This window comes from Melopsittacus undulatus, chromosome 7, assembly GCF_012275295.1.
Source record: "Melopsittacus undulatus isolate bMelUnd1 chromosome 7, bMelUnd1.mat.Z, whole genome shotgun sequence".
Taxonomy (NCBI): Eukaryota; Metazoa; Chordata; class Aves; order Psittaciformes; family Psittaculidae; genus Melopsittacus; species Melopsittacus undulatus.
In genome coordinates, this window is record NC_047533.1 from 28258891 (window position 1) to 28279950 (window position 21060).

The 21060-nt window shown below is 40.9% G+C and overlaps 2 protein-coding genes across 8 annotated transcripts in view; one reads left to right on the forward strand and one right to left on the reverse strand.

Moving 5' to 3' along the window:
* FIP1L1 (factor interacting with PAPOLA and CPSF1) overlaps positions 1-8009 on the forward strand; it is a 42159-nt gene extending 34150 nt beyond the window's left edge. For 3 of the 5 annotated variants that reach the window (XM_034064687.1, XM_034064690.1, XM_034064688.1), the window contains 3 exons: positions 1036-1240; positions 6898-7035; positions 7763-8009. In XM_034064687.1, the coding sequence (XP_033920578.1) occupies positions 1036-1240; positions 6898-7035; positions 7763-7910 (491 nt within the window). In that variant the 3' untranslated portion in view covers positions 7911-8009. Of the gene's footprint in view, positions 1-1014; positions 1241-6897; positions 7036-7762 lie in introns of all 5 variants that reach the window. The other 2 variants (XM_034064689.1, XM_034064691.1) reach the window with 1 other exon arrangement.
* A 32-nt stretch (positions 8010-8041) lies between these two features.
* The window catches only part of LNX1 (ligand of numb-protein X 1), an 80052-nt gene continuing 67033 nt past the window's right edge, over positions 8042-21060 (reverse strand). For all 3 annotated transcript variants that reach the window (XM_031048909.2, XM_005149085.3, XM_031048908.2), the window contains 4 exons: positions 19043-19220; positions 16953-17181; positions 10307-10465; positions 8042-9600 (listed from right to left, as the gene is read on the reverse strand). In XM_031048909.2, coding sequence (XP_030904769.2) covers positions 9465-9600; positions 10307-10465; positions 16953-17181; positions 19043-19220 — 702 coding nt within the window. In that variant the 3' untranslated portion in view covers positions 8042-9464. The remainder of the gene's footprint in view (positions 9601-10306; positions 10466-16952; positions 17182-19042; positions 19221-21060) is intronic.

Genomic DNA, 21060 nt, shown 5'->3' on the forward strand with positions numbered 1-21060 from the left:
GCTGTTTCCAGTTAAATCTACAGCCCTTATTTTTCATTGACAGGATATATTCACGGGACTTCTGGAGAAGGAGGGCAGAACAGAACAATTGGGGCATTAAGACTAGTAGTTATTTACTACATTGGAGTTAGGTGAAAACAATGGAGAAACATGTTGCTTCTCTCTTCCCATTGCTATTACCTAAAAAGATTGTGAGACATGGTTGTGAGTTCTTTAACTTCTTAAGCATATTGTCCTTAAGATAATATGGTTAAATTTCTGAATCCATTATAATTTAGCAGCAATAGTGATTGTGCTGAGTATTCATTAGAAATGGCATCTTACAAAGTATAAGTTAGGAGCATTAATTTCTTCTCCCCAGAATGAATTTCTGGAATGTATTTCTAAAGCTGCTGTTACAGCTGTAATCAGAAAAGTATGTCAAAGCACAGTATAGAATATAAATCAGCAAATGAGAGCTTTGTAACTAACATTATATTTTAAATACAATGATTTTAAAGGACAAAACCAAAAACAGTAGCATCTAAATATAAAGTTGGAAGCATCCTTTTTCCTTGTTTTTCTGAACTGCACTTGGAGAGCCACTGAGTTTCAAAGGCAGTTTTGTTTTCTGGTTGTTTTTGTGGTGTTGTTCCCCCAAAACACAACCATTTGACCACATAAAACGAGATTCTTTCAGCAAATCTTTGCACAATGTGGGGGGTTTATGGGGGCTTATTTCTTTTTCTCCCTTTTTTTTTCCCCAAAGGGATTTAGACAGTCTGTGGGGTATATCCTGGTTCTAGATATCTTCATAACAAGTATTTAAATGAGTGCCAGAGGCATTTATTAGCATTTATTAGCATGGAAAAAATGCAGAGTTTGCTCAGAATTAACTTTTACGTGAAAGGGGAAGACTGAAAAATGTCATTGGAGGAGGCTGACAAACCCCTGTGTGTTCATGCATAAGTAGTATTGCAGTTTTCATATGGTATCTGATTTTGTTCTTTCTAATACCCACGTCTTTTTCTTTAGTCACCTTTCCGCACCTTGCAGGTTCCGCTCCTTCGTGGTCTAGTCTTCTGGACACCAGCAAGCAGTGGGATTACTATTCACGAAGAGAGAAGGATAGGGAACGTGAGAGAGAGCGATCCCGAGATCGGGATCGGGAAAGGGACCGAGACAGAGACAGAGACCGAGAACGTACCAGAGACAGGGAAAGGGACCGAGATCACAGTCCAACTTCAAGTGTGTTCAACAGGTAACTGAGATGTCATAAGCATGCTATAACCCTGTGTCTGTGTTAAATAGTGCACTTCAGCATTACAATTTAGTGTTCAGTTGTATATTCTGAAAAGCCAGGGGTTGTGGCTTTGTCCCCTTCCCCCTTTTATCTTGGAAACTATAACTAAATCTTAGAATGTAAAAAATAAGTGTAAAAAAGACAGTATACATCCAAACTGGTCATAGTGCTTTACAGGTTAAAGGTGTGATTTAAGCCCTGTGAGTGATACACACAGTTCTATTTGACATCAGGAGTTCTAGAAAGATCTGTGGAAGTGTGCAGTGAATCTTAGTTGCCAGTTTAGTGTTAAGAGTAATGTGGTGCAATATTTGACCCTAATTAATGGTGTTATTAGCTGTTAAAATTGTTAGTTTGGTCATTAGTACTGGCTGGGTAATATTCTCTCCTGTCTTTTTTAAAACTATTATTTCAAGGTCAAAAAAACTTTTGTGCATTTCCAGGCAGATGATGACAATAATGACAGATAACTTCATTCAGTTTTCAACCCTCTACTTGCTTTAAGAGTTAAAAAGCTGCAACTGTTCTGTGGTTCATGTGCACAAGTATGAAGCAGTTTTACATTTAACACTGAGCTTGCTTTGTCTCCATAGAGTAGAGGTCTGTTGGCTGACCAGGTTTATCTAAATTTACTTTGCTTATTATTTGCTAAGTGTTTTAGCAAATTGTCCTGATGCCTTTCTGAGTTGTTTGGGGTTATTTTGTCAAGTTTCAATTTTTGCAAAATATACATGTTAGCTATTGGATAGGTGTTTTTTACCAGTGGTTTTACACTATGGAGCATGAGATCATGTGGAGTCAGCATTACTTCAGTTGAAAGATGACATTTTTTGCATGATGATTGCTATCTGAAGACCCAAAGTAGTACAGGATAGTGGGTTTTCCATGTATGCTGATGTGGTGATGTCCTCTCCTGTGTGCATGTGCTATGTTCCAGGGTCAGTTTCTGAGAACTCAAGACCAATCTAAACATCTGTTTCTCAGACAGCTTGATTGAAGGCCAGAAAGAAGCCTGGTCATTCAAGGGTGCTTGAAATGAACCTTAATAGCTTCCAGGCCTCAAGAAATCTCTGTGCTGCTGCCAGAGTTATCTGTAAAGGAGGGGGAAGAGCAGGCCTCAACTTTTTTATGTGACTAAATTATCCACCATCTGTAGCAAAGCTATTGCCACATGGCTGTGTAAGAAAACGGGAGGCCCTTAACTAGTGTAAGTTGGTTTGGGAATCACAGAGAAGTTGGGAGAGGCTTAAGAGAGAGCATGCAGACATAATGTTTTTTAAGAAGGTTTATTTTCAGTTCTGTGCACTTAAGAAAATAAAATTAAAAGAGCTATGAGGAGGAGAATGTGAATTCTAAGAGACTATACAGATTCATTACATTCAAATTCCCTTTGTTTACACTTTGTTCAAGTGACACTGTGGTAGGATTTGGAGTACACATCATCTTCAGCTTTTTACTGCTCAGAAATTACTGCTTTCATTGTTTTTAGCAGTTCTTTTCCAGATAAGCAGCCTGTATTTGGGCTATAGTATATCTTAGAACTGTAAGAAAATTTAGTTATTTTTATTCTATCCATGTAACCAAAATGTGGTTAAAAAATGAATCTTCAGCTGTCTTTATATTCTGCTCTACCTTTACCCTGCTATGTCAGATGAAATTATGTGTTTTTACACTGTATCTCACTGCCCCCTTTAGAAGATGCCATTCATTTTGGACTGTTGTCCCTTCTTCAAAGACTTTTCTTTTTTGTGTTTTGCTAGTTTCAAGTCAATTTGTTACCACTAAAAATATACACTTTGGAATTTGATTGATACCTTACCATTTTGTTGCTCTTCCTCACCAATTTGAAAAACAAAACCAAAACCCAACAACTGTATTTTTAAGGTCCTGGAACCCAGTAATCCCATGCAGCACAGCAGATCTGGGTCTGTCTGGCTAGAAAGCAGCTTTAGGGGAAAGGACTTGGTGTCCTGGTGGAGAGCAAATTGAATGGAACTCAGCACCTAGTGTGTAATAAAGGTCAAAATGCATTGAACCATGTCAGAGTGTAGCCCACAGAAGGAGAATGCCATTATTCCCCTTTTATTCAGCACTCGATAACACATGCAATATTCTGTGCCCAGTTTTGGGTCCTTTGATGTGGAAAAGAAGACATTGACAAACTGGAGAGTCCAGTGGAGGTCTGACAAGATAGTTAGCAGGGCTGAGGGGATGGAGTTTATTTAGCTTGAAAGGAGAAGTATGAGGAGAGTTCTTGAGGCTGTTTTCAACATCTAATGGATGGTCATAGAGAAGATTAAGCTAGGCTCTTTTTCAAGGTGCACAGAGAAAGAACAGGACATAGTAGTTAAAAGTCATACCAAAGGAAATTCCAGTAGTGAGGAAATAATCACAAAAGGAGTGATCAGGTGCTAAGAGAGGTTGCAGAGAGAGATCATGGAAATCTTCAGCCTTGTTGATGCTCAAAACTTGACTAAACAAGCCCTGAGCTGCCTGACCAGACTTCTTGAGTTAGCCCTGTATTGAGGAGGGATTAGCCCAAGTGACGTCCACAAAGTCTGTTCCAGCCTAAATCCTTCTGTGATTCTTTGTTGAAGGTTTTGTTTAAATATATGGGAAAGCTTTTTGAACACCAATATAAAAAGCTTGGTATGTCTGCCAAAGTGAGATCTCCTCATCTGTGAAGTTAATAGCTGGGTGAAGCTGGGGTCCATTTTGAAAAAGTAACCAAAGATGTAGAGAACAAAGGTACTATGGATTGGATTGGTTTGGGGCTTCTTTGCCAGGAGGACACAGGTAACTGTAGATCCTCTTCCACAGATCAAAAAGGCTGTAGTGCTCTCAGTGTTGTCCCTGGAAGGCTTTGATAACTGTAATGTAAGCCCAGATATGAAGTGGGGAGGAGATCACTGCTGTAACATTGGGTACATGACATTTATTCCTGTCCCTTAAAGCTCCAACATACTGGACTTGGCAAACTGGTATTTTGCTTTACTTACAGAAAGGTTGCTTATTTTCAGGCACACAAGCTGTCATGTTTCCATAGTGGTTTGCCAAAATAAAGTTTATAAAGGGGTATCAATAATATTTTAACCTTTTCTAGAGTGTTTTAAAATAGCTGTGTAACAGAGCAAATGCAGAATGTGGGTTAATGTTGAAGGCTTTGGCTCTCAGTTTTGAAACCAAGCTTTAAGTCTACAAGTAGTCATCTTAAATTCTTAAAGCAAGCTCATCTGAAGGCAATGTTAGACATTAAAATTTTCACTTTTTAATTAGACAGTGTTCATCAAAATGTTAAGTCTGGGAAATAATATCACATGTTGGGAGTAACTACTGTTGAATTGATTCTACCTTTGTTCCTGCAAGCCTGCAGAAATGAGAGGTTCCTAAAACTGTGATGACTAGTGGCACTTCAGAGGTGCTTTAATAGAGGAGTCCGCCATCTAACAAAATTTTTCAGTTGTCTTTCAAAGTCAAACCAGGCCTCACCTTTGCTTATATCTTTTGGTAGATTTCAGAACCTAATTTTAATTAAATTTTTAACATTATACTTCCCCACCCCCCCTTAAACCTGAGCTTTATAACAGACTTCCCCAGGCACATGCTGTCTTTATGGTGCTGCTTTCTTACACACCAAATTAAGACACACTTCAAACACAGATGAAATGAAGGCTGTCATTCTGAACTTACTAGCTGCTGTGCACGCTGGGTTAGTCTTCTCTTCTGTATGGCTTGTCCTAGAATCTAGCAGTTGATACCCACCTTCATCTTTCTGTGACATTTCATTTCAAAGTGCTGGTTTTGACCCTTTCCCTGAAGCCTAGAGTTAGTTAGGTTCTTATGAGAAGAAATACTCAGTAGAATGGGACTTGGATTGTAAAGGTCTCCCCTACACTTCCCTCCTTTCCAATAGTAGAATAGAAATTTAAGGGTAAAGCAATGATAAATGATTGATACAGATAGAAGCAGGTCAAAGGCATAGGACTGGAGATTTCAGCACTCTTAAGACTGGGGATTTGTTTTCTCCCTTGCCCTCACCCCCAGCGGTTTTAGTTTACCTGTCTGGGTTTTGGACATCTCAGTGAAGCAGTTGCATTTCTTTTCACATTCTGGACTATAACCTAGTGTGCCTTAAGCTGGCTGTGGAGTAGTGTGGTCAGAATTCATGCTCTGTGGCTGTTCTGCCTTCATTTTTTACAAGTTGATGTGTATCTGTAGTAGGGTTTTTCTTGTGGCAAAGACATTAGATTAAACATAGCCTTTTTAGAAAGTGTTTAATGCTGTTGAATTTTGGGTTTGTCTTAAGAGGGGGGGCAATAGATCAGAGAAGTGATAGTGGCATGATGCCACATGATACTGAGCATTGGCACAGGCTAGCCAGAAAGGTGGTGGAGTCTCCTTTCTTGGAGATACCCAAGGGCCAATCTGAACATGGTCCTGGGCACCTGATAGTCCTGGTGGCTCCGCCTGAGTAGGCGTTTGGACAAGATGACCTCCAGTCATGCCTACCAACCTGAACCATTTTGTGATACTATGATATGTCACAAATGTACTTTACAGGATCTGATCAACTTATTCTCAGATCTGTAGTTCTAAGTGCGTTATAAAATCTTATATGTGTTACAAAATTTTGTAACAATGCAGGCATCAGTTAATGCAGTCGTTTTACAGATGGACATATCGTAACTCTGAGCTCTTTAGTACTAGCTGTAGTTTTTCTGATTTTGATGTGTGAATGTTCTTTATGTCCCTTAGAAAACCAGGATTTTTCTGCAGGGCATTTGATGCTTCCCTACAGGGTCTCAAATTGCTAAGTTTTTGAAATTTGCTTCATGGTGTAATCCTACAGAGTTTCATAGAAAGGCTAATGCCCCAGTTATGGCAAATAAAATTGTTTTGATCCAAGTTCTCACTGCTCCAGGATACGAGAAATCTCTTGAGCTGTCAAAATACAAAAATATAGTCTTAAATAAAGCCTTTAAATTCTTGTGTAGCCTGTAATGTTTAGGGGATTTACCAGCATTGTGGCATGGCTGCACTCACTGTAATCCAAGAGAGGAGTGGAAGTAGAGGTAGCATTGGCACTGGAGAGAAATGAATTTTAAAAGCAGCCCAAAACACTTGAGTATATGTTACTGTTGGTCCCTTTGCACCCAGCTTTTCCTTTCTTGAAGCTGATTAAGGAAGTAAATCAACTGTACTGAAATTTAATTTAATTTACCCAAATGGTGTAATAGTCCAAAAGTGTTCTGATAAGTGTTGAGCTTTAAACACACTGATCTGAACATAACTAAAGTTTATGTAGGTTTGGACTTCATTTGCAGCTAGATACAGGTTTAAGCTAACTGCTTGGTAATTCCTGTATAAACATGGAACCCTGTTGTACCTTCCATTTTGTTGAACAATCCCCTTTCAAAATTGCATTAACCACAGAAGTCTTAATGTGTACGGTGAAGAGTTTTAATGGCCTTTTAGAATATGTGGTGGATCTCATCTAAAAACTTGACAGCAACATCAGTATTTTTCTATCTATCTTGCGAGTGTGTAAGAATTCCTTTTTTAGCATATATACTGCTTGGTACTACTGTCCTGCAAATGTCTTCTGTTTTAATCAGTGATGAAGAACGATACAGATACAGAGACTATGGGGAAAGAGGCTATGACCGTCACAGAACAAGTAGAGAGAAAGAAGACAGACACAGAGACAGGAGACACAGAGAAAAAGAAGATACTAGACACAAGTCATCTCGAAGGTTTGATTTTTGAGTTTTTTAATAGGATACGAAAGACTTGACCAGCTTAAAAAAAAACAAACTTTTAAAAGAACCCCAAACAAACTGGAGTTTGTGGAAAGACTGCAAATACTTTGATGTAAGAATTGGAACAAGTCTGCCGTATAAAATGTGGACAGACAAAAAGCAATGTTGGCCCTGGGTAACTTCATACTGCATGATGTATGTGACAGTCTTATCTAGTGAGCAGAAATTATGAATTTGGGGAAAGATGGCTAAAAAAGTGGGTCAGAAAGAGGTGGAGTGAAGCTGACATTCAGCAGCATTAACATAGGAACTGAACTATGATTCTTAGTAAGTAAAATAACTCTCATGGTAACTTGATAGAAATTGTTCAACTTGATACTTTTGAAGTTAGAAATAAAGGTTGAGTACAGTGAACATGGTCAATAAGAATGTTAAATCACTAAGAGATGCCAGTAGGAACATGACTTATTAAAAGTATTGCTATTAGAATATGGGTTACAAATGTGAAAAATCATTCCAATTTCCCAACAAAAAGTATAGGATGGGGGAATGTATGCACCATTCCATGAAAAATTCATTTTGGTGCTGACATCCAAATACTGTATGAGTCAGAGCAGGTGCCAGTTTTCAAATATGAATGCAGAGGCTGTTTTTATGGTACTCTGTAATCAAATGATGCCTGTCATGCAATTGTTTGAGTGATTTTTTTCTCTCTGTTTAGTAACAGCAGACGTCGTCATGACAGTGAAGAAGGGGATAGCCATAGAAGGCACAAACACAAAAAGTCCAAAAGAAGCAAAGAAGGAAAAGAAGCCAGCGGTGAACCTGCTCCTGAACAGGAAAACACTGAAGCTGCCCCTGCAGAATAGGCTTGTGTGATTTTTGTCTACTTGCATATACATTAGTGCCAGAAATAGATTACTATAAATCTTGTTATTTTTCTGGGTATTAAAATAATTTGCTCTTAATCTTGTTCTGTTAGTTTGAAATCAAAGTTTACTTTGTTGTTTGGTTATTTTTTTTTTTTTTTTGAAAATAAAAGAATGAATTTTTCATGTTAAGATTGTTGGACTGACTTTGTCTTTTAAGTGAGAAACCATCTTGATCAGCTAGAGCTTTATGCTCTTACAGAATATGTAGGGCTTAAGTAAGTTATTTGTGTTAAAAGTGTCTAATTTTTTTATAAGCCACTGGGAAGGTCATTGTTTTACTGAATTTAGAAACAGTGTACATTCACTTTTTTATATACCAACACCTGGAACAGTGTGGGCTTAGTATAACTTTTGGAATTCATATTTGAAAAGGTCCATCTTTTACTACAGGGACAGACAGGAATTGCAGACTCTTGTCTTCAAGAATCTTGAATTAAGGTGAAATGAAAAAAAAATAGGGAAACTGGGCAAGTTGCTGATTGTTCTTAGTCTGATGGAACACTCTGATACACTTGGTAATTATGTCTGGTTTGTGTGGGTTCATAAGGGTGACTTAATCTGGATAATCATCCCTGCTGCTTTTCAGTGGCTTAAGAGAAAGTTCTTGTTAGTCTTTCTTCTATGGGAACAGCTGTCCTTGACATGGTAAAGATTAACAAATATATCCTCTTCCCATTGCTGGCTTGTGAGGAAAAGTTAACACGTTGGAACGTGGTTAATTTGCAGAGAAAGGCAAAGAACTATTTTTAGAAAAAAATGTAAGACCATCATCACTATCAGAATTACTCCATCCAGAACAGCATCAAGTGTGATTGGCATGGTGCTGTTTAGAAGACTTACTTTAGAGTGCAAAGAACGTCCTTAAAAACAATAATTCTGTATAAAAAGCCTATATTTAATAGTATTAATCAAACCAGGGAAACTGGGTTGCTTGGTTTTGGATGAAAAGAATGTCTGTACAAGTACACAGTTGCAGTTATTTTTTTAAATTATTTTAGAAATTTAATTCACAGTTTTACAGACTAACAGTATTTGAAAGTCTTGAAAATACCAGCTTCATGCTGACCATGAAAAAGTACACATAATCAAAGTGCTATTACTGTGCTGGATAAAAACCTTCACCTCATTTTTGCAACTAGAAAAAATGGCAAGAAATTGTTCCATGAGTTATTCAAGGATTTCTTTATGTAAATCAAAATAAAGTGAGTGAGCAGGAGCTGCTGCTCCTGACATTTGAGTATTATTATAATGCATTAAATATATATATATAAAAGAAATACAACAAAAAAACCCTTAAGAATATGGGGAAGGAAAGGCTTAAGTCTGTAGCTTAAATCACTCTGAAGTGATTTTCTGACAGATGTCCCTGCTTTGCCTAAATTTGACTTTTCTTGACATGCAAATTGAAATTTCACAAACCTTTTCTTTATAAATACATACTTGACCTCCCCCAAAAGCAAAACCTGATGTTCCTTTCCACAAAGAGTTGTTTTATAAAAATGTGCCAGGCCAGGACACAATTGTGAGAGTAATTTTGCCCTTCAGTTCTTTGAGCATCCGTGCCAGGCAGGCATGCGGCATTCCTGATGTGTTCCTGCCATTGACAGCAAGGAGCATGTCTCCACATCTGAAAAATCAAAGGCAAATGTGAGAACAAATTGAACGAGGTGACTTCTCTTAAATGTTTGCAAATGCCAAAGCATGTGCTAGAGGTGGGAGGTAGGGGTAGAAATGAGTATTTCTATTCCTTCTCTAGCTAAATATTGTTCATGAATAAGGGAATAAAGCAGATGAAAATACTTGGGTGTTTGTTTTTTTTCCGCTTAGAACTTAATTAGACAAGTTTGAAAGAAAATAAGATACAGTTCTTTCAGATAGGAGTGATCCATGTTCTGAACAACCTATGTTTTTTAAGACTCCTCAATTGATGTAAGTTTGCTCCATAATTCTGCATTCACTCTCTTAAAATGTATTTGTGTTTGCAGAAAAGGTGGTTGGTTGTTTTTTTTGGAGCTGGGGGGGGTGGGAAAGCTGCTCTGAGCTGGCATGCTTTGTACTACCCCAGAGATCAAACTGACTTATCTTTATACTTACTCATATACTAGTGATTGCAAGACAGCTGAACACATGCTACTGTGAAGGCAAATCTGTTCAGGACACTTACATCTTATTTCCATATCTGGCAGAGTTAATTCTGTATCAATGAGGTTTTTTTTCCCCCTAACACGCAGAGTCTTCAGGAAAATTAGTTTTAACACCCCCTTCCTCCCTCCACTGCCCACCAATGAACTAGATGAAAGACTTAAATGCTACATTTCATTAGCTATCATTACCTAATTCTGCCGTCATTATACGCCGGTGTTCCCCCAACGATGGATTTGATGAAGAATGGTTTGTTTCCAGTGTGTTCTTCATAACCTCCTACGATGCTGAAGCCAAGACTTCCAGATGTATTTCTTCGTAATACAATTTCTTTGCAGCTGTACAAATACCTGAAACAAACCAGACTAGTTAAATGTCTGCTTCAGGTTCTAATAAGCCATTAATGATGAATCTGCCTTTTTATACACCCATGGAGTGTCTTCAAGGTACAAAATAACACAAAGTTCCACAGTATTAGACACTGATGCTTCCTTCCATTTTTTTGTACTGCTGCTTTCCACAATCACAACCAGTTATCCTGAAAGTAAAATTACTTGTAATCTTGGGGTTAAAATAGCAAATAAGTTGTTTCAGAGGGTAAGAATTTATGCAAGTAGTCGCAATTGAAAGTGATGGAGAAAAACTGTTCATGAATAAAGAAATAAGGTGAAAATACGTGGGTGTCGGTTTGTTTTTCCCCATCCTTAGAACTTAAGTAGAGAGTTTTGAAAGAAAATAGGATATAGTTCTTAGATGGGAGTGATCCATGATGGGAGTGACCCATGTTCTGAACAAGCTATGGTGTTTAAGCTTGATCTGTAATCGTGCATTCACTCTCATAAAATGCATTTGTGTTTGCAGAGGCCGTGGTTAGTTAGGTTTTTTTGAGCCAGGGGGTGGGAAAGCTGCTCTGTGCTGTCATGGTTCATACTACCCGAGAGATCAAACTGACTTAATCTTTATACTTATATGCATATATCTATATGTGTATGTAGATATATATATGCATATATATAAATATAGCAGCTATATGCTAGACATAGAAACTCAACTGAGACTGCATTTAATATTCATAAATTATTATGCCAAAACCTGTATTTCATTTACCTTGTGTTTCATCATTACATCCTATGACTTGTTTTATCTTCCAGATAAGAGTCTGTGTGTGATTAGCTGTGTCAAAAGTGGGCAGACATTTATTATTGTGGCACATGTTGAAGCTAAGTAATATCAAGGCCAGTGAAATGGGCCAGAATTACAAAAATCAGAGATGACACAGCATGGAAGATGAGAGAAGCCTGTTCATGCCAGTCAGAGCCTTGGAGTACTAGGCTGCTTGTCCTCACTATAATGATTAACACAAGATTATTATGGTAAGAGAGCTGAAATCTGCTTCTCCTTCAATTTGCCTTTTGAATGTATGTTATGATACTGTAAGTTATGCTGAGTCAAAGTTAGCTGAAACAAGAAATAGAGGAAAGCAAGAGTAACAAGGTTATTAGAGTCTTATACTTTACCTGTTGCACTTAATTTCAATACCTGCTTTGTTTCCTTTTTCTTAATCAAGCAGGAAAAGAAGAATTAATTTCATTAACTTCAAAGCAACAGAATTTTTTGTCCATAGCAGCTAACCTACTCAGTGGTACCCAGGAATGATTGAAGAGCCTGAAAATCCTTTTGCTATTCCAACTCTGAAGTTATAGCCTAGTCTATGGCAAGCAACTGTTGCAAGGTCTATTCAGAGACTCAAGGTTTCTAAGAAACAGCTGACACTTCTTCTGTAGAGGAATAAATATCTTACAAAGACCAATATGTCTAGCTTTTTAAAAAAATTATTTGTCAAATAATGCTTTTGCAGTATGTCACAGTAGGGTCTTACACTAAAACTGGATTAGTCCCCTGGGTCCTACAAATATTCACCTGCTGCCAGGGTGGTAGGTATATAATATTCGCACAAGAATTCACTGGCTTCTAATGTAAGAAACAGGTGACGTTTGCTTTTTCCCCCAGCAGCCAGGCATTATTACTTTACCATCTGTGGACTTCTTTAATCTGCAAAATCACTTAAACCCTCTATGTTTGATGGTACTTATCAAGGTCATGACCAAGTGATGCCAGGATTCAGCTATTAGTGCTCTTACCTAGTGTTGATTTTGGGGAGCAGGGGCCTGGTGCTACACTTAATGCTTTCAGGAGGGCACTCAGGTAAGCCTAACACTATAGAAAAGAAATAGCTGAGCAGGTAAAGACAGGAGAAAAAAACACAGTGAAGACAAACAAGGCTTACGTGTGCTCTGTACATGCAGCCTGTAAGGTTACTGGTTGCATGGTCTTCGTCAGTCCAGAAAGCATAAATTGTTATTAAAGTGCGTGCTGAATCTAATTAAAATAGACACAGCATACCAGCATCAGGACTGTTCTCTCTGCCAAAGTAGAAGAAACACATGGAAAGCTAGGAGCAGCAGAGAGCTGCTTCTGTACTGACTCTTAACACCCTGTGCTACTTTTTGCCTTACTGAAGAGATAAGGTGTAACCGGCTGTGACAGCAAAGCAGTGAGGTAGGCAAGAGGAGAGATGCTGGGTATGGGAAAATGGAAGGAAAGGGCTTTTTCCCAAGTGTTTTTGTGTTTTTTATTTTTGATTCCCCAATACCCATGTTGGAAATTAAACATTTTGAGTTAAATTCTCCAACCAGGACTGTTTTGCCCACAACAAAATGTAAATGGTGAGTGATTTCCTGTCTTTACTCTGACTAGTCTGTTTTCTCACTCTTCTTCCTATATCCTCTTGTCTTGCTGGGGATGTTGGGTTGTGTGGATGCTTGGTGCAGCCTGGGTCCAACTCCTCACACAGGCCATAGCCTGAGGAGTGAATAGATGATATGGAAACAAAAGCCCCAGTCTGTGTGTTTTGATCCAGTTAAACTGCCATAACTCACTAAACTGCAACTGGTCCAAGGAGAGCCATTTTCTGTCTTGGAAGCGAGCAGCTCACAGTGTTCTGCCTCTATCTGTAAAAGCTCCAAAAGCTGAGGACAAGGAGTAATTTGTGTGTGAACTTGCCTCAGATTCAAGATTTGAGGATAAACAGTGTCTAGACGCAGGGTCCTATCGTAAGAAATAATATAACTGAGCATCAGTTACTCATGCAGAAGGAATTTAAAAATGCTTGTTTTCAAGTAGTTAAATGTACAATTCCTGCTGCTTTTTGCAAAGAAAGAGTCTTATGCTCCGGGAGTGAAAACCAGCCTGACTTCAAGAGGGCTTCAGCAATGACCCCCTCCCACTCACCCACCCCATTACACTAGACAAGTGGCAGTGGAACTCAGTAATATTTGCAAATTGCTCCCATCAGAGCCCTACAACCTGAATGGACTTAATTTAGGGGAGTTTCTGTCCTAACCCCATGTTTTACGCCTGGTTCTACCCCTGGTTTGCAGAATGACTTTGGCCACCTCCTGTCTTTTTCATCTCATTCTGCAGATGAAGAAAAGCACTCGTGTGAAGTACCAATGTTTGTAAATGTTATGACAGGATGATCTATAAGTTATTTTTAAGTGCTAGCTGGGGTGGGGGGGAAGGAAACGTGAGGAGAGCAAAGAAAGGAGAGCAGGAAAACAAGCAAGAGTAGAAGAAACATCATGGGGCTGGGGAAACACTTTTCACCAGCTGCTCTGCATTATTGCCTTTGTGCATGCTTCACAACAACATTTCCCTCCAACAATAAAGGCGACCTGTCTTCCTCAACAGCGAGCAATTAAATTAGCTACCCTGAAAGCCTTTGGGTGGGAATGCTTAAGGTCCTGCATCACTATTTCCTCCCAACACCCAGGCCGCAGCCCCTCCACTAGCATGCATGCCAAGTTTTGACAGATGTCAGATGCACATGTGAGTCTATTTTATAACCACCACACATTGGATTGTGCTACAGGAAGGACAGAGGAGCTGCTTGTGCATTATCAAGCCATAGAAAAGTGACCAAAGCCAATTTTAAGATCTCACGAGGAAAGGGACAAAATTTAAGTGAGATCTACAAATGTTAAATTGTGCCAGCTGGCTTTTCCAGGGCTTTGAGCTTTGATGTAAGGAGTCAGATAACCTCTTGGATTCTGCTGCTACCGACTTGAGCCAGAAAAATGGTATAATTCCCTGACTCTCAATGTTTGTGTCTCAGGTATGCAGTGCCTGGGAAAGGGGCAAGTTCTGTGCTAGCATGAAGAATGAGACATTTACAGTACACCAGCCTCGAAAGTGAAAAAGGCACTTTTAATCATGTAACTATTTTTAATGTTAGCCTGTTTTCTACTTCATCAGTCATGGATAGAGGTCTGTACACACCCTCTAGTGTTTAGCTCAACTCAGCACATTTTATGGGACCATCTTTCACAGGATTTTCACCAAAACTCCATGTGTTTGGAACACAAAAGGGAAGACTCTCTTGTTCCCTCAGTTCCCTGAACCTGAGCAACCTTTGTCAGGATGAACCTGTCAGACATCTATTTGGACAGAGAATAATTTTCTCTAACAGCCTGGAAAATGTCGTGAGACTGCTGGCAATACCTTGAGATCTAGTGGGATGTGATCCCTCTCAAAAGCAAGCTGAAAGCCAGATAAGAAAAGGTTAAATGCTCGACCTGCTCTCACTGTCCTAGTGAGAGAACTTGTTGAAGGACTTCCAGATGTCTGGTGTGGGCCCTGGAGAATCAGTACAAGAGTGAGAGAGTAAGTGGACTCATGCTGGGGAAGACTGAAGGCTCTGATAATACCTGATGAGCAAACCCAAACCTGATCCTCATGCATCTGTACTCAACTAATCAGCTACTAATAAGGATGCAGTGCCCCTGTATTACTGTCACATCTCATCTTTGCTGATCCCTGTCTTAGTCCAATGTTCAGAGCAGTGTACCAGCTCAGCATACCAATCTCCCTACTTTTCTTCGACAGAGAAGGGCTGTGCTGTGCTCTGTGCACTGCATCGCAGCTGGGGATAGAGTTACAATGAACTCCTGTCTTCAGTCTTGCTGACACTGGGACTGATTTTCCTTCAGACTGAAGGGGTGGGAATGCCTTCACACAAGCAGCCTTTGGAGGAAGGGGGACAGAGTGAGCTTAGAGACTTCTTTTGAAATGGGAAAAACACCTTTTCTTCCCAAACTGCAAAGTGGAACTGCCTGATGTGAACCCTGGGTGCAAGCCTACAGTACTGTGGAGCTCTGTCCTTCGTTTCCGTCCCCTTGCTGAGGACACAGGGACTCGAGGCAGCTGTGGGTAGGCAATGATGGCCATGAGGCTCAGATTTGCTATACAGCCCAACAAAGGTGGGCTTAGGGCAGGCAGGGTGCAATTTTTTTAGTCCATCTAGCAATGGATGGTTATTGAAGCACAGCAAAGGTGGGTTTAGAGCAGGCAGGGTGCAATTGTTTCAGTCCATCTAGCAATGGATAGTGATTGAAGCCCAGCAAAGGTGGGTTTAGGGCAGGCAGGATGCAATTGTTTCAGTTCATCTAGCAATGGATGGTGATTGAAGGCAATTCAACATCACAGATCGCAGCATCTGTAAGACCTCTAGTCTGCTTGCTGTCTCTCTGCTGGAAGCATTACCCATGCCCCAATGCCTTCTCAGTGCTGCTGGTCAAGCTTAGGGGTGCAGAAGTGAGCAGGAATGAGGACCTCCCTGGGCCTGCCTGTCTGTAGCAAGACTGGGTGAGAAAGGTATACCACTGCCTGGGGTAGCAAGTTAGAGGTCATCTACTTACTGCTTTTGTCTCAGAGGACTAAGGATTTGATCCTCTCCACTGCAGGAAGAACCTTTCATCTGTGGGGGACAACACACAGCCTGCTTTCTGCCCTGGCAATGCTCCAGCACATGTGACGCAGTCATTAGCCTCAGACCAAGCACCAAAACACATCTGGCTCTCACAGCAGACTTTGCTGCAAGGTGAATGAGGTCAAGAGCCAGGAGGGAAAACATGTAACCTGGCATGCAAGACAGGGAAATGAAGAGGAGTCCTGAAACTGTGCCTAGAGCAAAGGCCCACCTGCCCTGCAGACCATCTCTTCATGCCATCCCATAAACGAGAGCCAGACTCTCTGAACTGCTGCCAGGGTTAGAAGTATGGACTTGTAAGCTACCTTCTTCATGTCTTAAACACCAGTTCCAACTGTGTGACACTAGCTTCGCATGTGCACAGATTCACAACATGACCTCATTGAATACTTCACAGAATGCCACTGAAGCTGCAGGTATACACCCTGCACACCGAGTGTGTTTGAGAGACCTTAACGATGTACGACGTGGCTTTTATTATCCTTACTGAAATGACAACACAGCTGCTTCCTGTGTATGACAAACATACTTCTTTCAGTTGGAGGTGGGGTTAAAAGAGGTGATTCAGAGCCCCGGCCAACTGCACGCACTCCACAACATCTGGGTAAAGTCAAACAGTTCAGCTGGATTTGGCTAAGGAGAAGGGCTATGCAGCTTGGGAGCTGAAGGAAGGGTAGCTCTGCCTTCTGCAGGGTGGTTGAGCCTAAACCCCAGTTCAGCAAGCTCCTGCATCCCTACAAGCTTTTCCTTTCACCCCCGAAGTGCCAGACATGTTTTAAAGACTGGAATAATTTGGGATCCTTTCCTCCCTTGCAAGGGGATCTGCATGTCTATATTGTCGTACACACATACCCATTTACAAAGGGGAGGTATTTAGAGTCAAGCCTGTGACAGAGCCTGGATTTAATTAAGATGTCAGTGCAATGAATCAAGCCAAAAGAGAGCTGCCAGAAAACACAGATCTTGCCTCCCACTCCCCTTCAGCACGAGGATGCAATCTGCGGACTTACCGTGGCAGCCCCAGCCACATCACCCAGGAAGGTGACCACTCACTGCTCTCGGAGCTTGCAGGCACAGCCTCAGGGGCTGGCGGCTGGCCCCACTCCTCCTGGGCTTCGCACGCTCTCATCTCTAGGGCTTTGAGCACCACCGATGAGTTGGTGTTCTTCAGCAGGGCAACAGCCTCACTCCGGCTGACCCCTGTCAGCTCAATCCCATTCACATTCAGGAGGATGTCACCTGAGACAGAGGAAAGAGATGATAAACTCTACCAGTGTTTCCTGACCCCCATGAACAAGTGAGTCAAAGCTGTGGCCAAGAAGTTGCTGCCTGATGAGGCTGTTTGTTAATTCTATCGGTTAATATGGATATGAAGCATATGCTAGGGAACATGCCACAGGCATGAGGGAAGACACTACACAGGACCATTGCTAGGCTGGATGGAGGCTTTTGTCCTAGTTTCTTGTCACGTCATGTCCTGCACCCAGAGCCAAACAGCACAACTGGAGTCCTACTGTACCAACAAGCTTTGGTACTGACACCTGATGCTAATCTAGGTCTCCAAAGCCCACTTCCAGTTAACAAATTTGTAATAGCCCAACCTTGAAGCCTGAAAACTCAAAGGTGGTTTTCTCCCAGTGCTCTGTAAGCTGAAGACTGATGCTCCAGCTGGCCCTTTGTAAGGTTTGCTTTGTGGAATAACGTATCATTATTTAAATGTTAATGCTTGTTTGAATGTCCACAAGCCAAAGCATCTTTCTGAATGCCTTTTTATAAGGTAGGCATGGCAGCTTCAGAGAAAATACAAAGATGACCTCAATTACTACAGGGAGAATAATAAAGACATCATTAATGTCATGGAAGAGGCCACAGTGCCAAGTGCTCTGCTACCCTTTGTGGCACACTCCAATGCCAGGGCTTCCCTGGGAGCCCTCTGCACTCCAGGCAGGGGCTGTGCTCACTGACAGTACAACATAAACATTAACCTCTTCTTGTGGCCTGCCCCAAAGGTATGGACAACAGCCTAGAGGCTGCTCAGAACCATGGAGGCTTATGGCACTGTTATAACATCACATACTCATTTGTTTCTAATTTTATCCAACTGACTAGGCTGAATTTTCCATACTGCCTCATGATGAATATTTTTTTGGAAAATATTTCCCACTGAGAGGCAGTAATTTCCCAGCCGGAGGGAAGAGGAAACCTGCGGGTTTGCTCCTGTTGTCATGTTCTTACATAGGTTTTGATAAGCAGCTACAGCTCCTGCAAATGGGAGGCTCCCATCCATGCCAGTGCCGGGTGCTGCAACAGAGGCTCGTGAGCTTGGCTGGGATGGAGCTGTTCTGCTCCACTTTTGGGTGTCTTCACTTCCTTCTCACTCAGGATTTCCCCCCAGCTTCTGGGCAGTGACTAGGGTGAAGCTGAGCACAGGGGGTGAAGGGCAATGGAACAGGGAGCTGTGTAGTTGATGGATGCAGGGTACCAAGGTACTTGGCTTTTGAAGATGTAACATCCTGAAAATGGAATTTCACCATTCCTCTACTGCCTGCCCATTCCCAAAAGCCACACTGGTAAAATATGCTTCTAATCTTACTCAAAAGGCTTATTCATGCAGAGGAGGAGGAGTTATTAATTTCATCACTCTGTTATATCAAGAGCCAAATGGAGTTATGAAGCCAATATTTCCAGATATGATATTTAGCCACAAGGCACTAATGTTGCTTCATATATGATGGGAATTCTGCTCTTCTAAATTTCTTTCAAAGGCATGATTTATATGACCAACAAGCACAAAAATTTACATTTAAAACCCATGAAGGTTGCTCCATGATTTCAGTAGTTGGGAGATGGTGGTGCAAGATCATTTTCCTGGAAAAACTTTTTTTCCCTATCGGAATATACCTACACCCTACTTCACAGATATGGTTTTGACTGCATATTATACCTTTTCTGCCAGCTGACGTGACACTCTCTAAGCTGATGTACCCCAAAATCTATCGGATAGCTGAAGATGTCAGGGTGTGATGCTCTTTCACTATCCCTCTGTTTTTTAAAGGAAGCCTTTGAATTAAGGCAGACTTTCAAAGTCCTCTCTTTTTACCTGTTTTTATCCTGCTGTCTCTGCTGATAACTCCTCCAGGTTCGACACTTATCACGTAGATAGGCAAATCCCATTCCCGGTTAGATACTCCGCCTGCTACAGTCATTCCCAACGATTCTGTGTGATCTTTCCGGACAGCTACCACCTTCTCATGACAAGTGACAGCATGAAGGGCGCTCTGTGGTGGAGAAAACAGCAACCACAAACACAGTGGGCATGGGGACCTCTGTGACAGCTGACACATATTCCACTGAAGTGAGTGTTCCTTGAGGGAATACCAAAGCATTTCTCAGCTGCAGACAGCAGCCCAGACAGCAGGCATGACTCTCTCCAGGGCTCAGGCTTCTGCAGAGTCAGAGCTACCACCAAGATAATCCTTGCTTTAATAGTTAAAGGCAGGCACTGCTACCACCAAAATCAGCAGTATTTTAGCACTGAGACTCATAGAAGAAAGTCTTTGAAATGTGAATAAGGAATCTGACTAAAAAAATAGGAAGTGTTCTTCACATCTTTGACTACCAGGTCACGGTTCTTATCTTGCTGCTGCAGCCTGAATGTCGTCTGCATAGCTAATGAAAAATGGTCCACCTGGGGTAAAGGAATAAAACTCTTGGGTACGGATCATAAGATAAACACTTAATTTGCTCTCCAAGATTCTGTGTTTCTGTATAAGTTACTGATGGGAATACACTCAAAGAATGTGTGTTTCTGTTCAGGAAAAGTGAAGAGCCAGCAACTTCCAGGGTGTTCTTCCTGGCTCTTGTGCTTAAAAGGTCTCTTTGGGACAGCTACCTCAGCTGTCTGAGGACAGACATCCCCTTATTCCTCCCCCTGAGCATACACACTGTTGGTCATGCAATAACTAGTGTATGAGCAAGGGTGAAAGAAACTCACAGAAAAGAAACTCAGGATGGAGAGGCAACACAAGCTTCCAAAACAGCAGTATGCTGAATGGCACGTTTACAACACATCCAACTCTTACAGAGGAGTTTGAGAAACAAGGAAGCTTCTCCAGAAAATCTGGAATTTAATTTTAATTGCTTTGATTGCTTCAAGTATCAACTTTGATTGCCTGGTATCTACTCCTGAAGATCCCAGCCCCTCTTGTAGGAGCAACACCATATGTTCCAGGCCCGCATGTAGATATAATAGCAGGCTGCTAAATAAATTTCAAATTAATATTAAAAAAAAACTCCAACCTTCTCATTCACAAGTGTGACCTCACATTAATAATTAGCAAAATTAATCTATAAAACTCATTTAAAATCATTAATTCCTTGGCCAGCAGCACCAGAAAGTGGAGCAGGTGAGTCCACAGCTGCTCCCACAGTGCTGATGATGAACAAAGGAAGACAGTGGCAAGAAGTTTATGTAGGAGTAGGGCAGGCTATATCTTTGGTTTGTGGTTTTTTTAAAGGTGTATTCGGTGGAACTTGCTCTACATCAGGATTTCCATGATGCAACACTGATATCAAAACCCAGAACCTTATAACAGCTTAGCAAAGGGTGTCCAGTTGCACTAGCAGAACAACAGTGGCTGCCACAGAGCTCCAGGAAAAAAGGAAAAGAGCTCAGTGGAAAAGGTCTTCTTTTAGTCATCAAAACAAAAACCAGACAGATACAGTTGTTTGGACCTATCACATCTAGTCCATGTAGAACACAGGCACTGCGTCAGAGCAAATGAACCTGAAAATTTCTGAAGGTTTTACAACATGCCCTTTTAAAAAATATTAATGTTCTAGTCAAGATAATTTTCACCTTTCACCTTTGTCTTTAAGGTGTGCTTTAAACAGCAGTTCTAGCTTTGTGCAAACTATATTTAACGTTTTATCCATATATGTGCAAAAATGTTATATTTCCTTAGAAAGGAATGGCTTTTCATCAGAAAAAGGCTACTTCCTGAAGCATGTAGGGTAGGGGCAGGGGTAGGGGTAATTTTCACAAGAATGCAATCTGAAATTTTGCAGCAAAATATGCAATTGGAATTAGACTTGCAGGTCTGAGAGTTCAGAGCAACC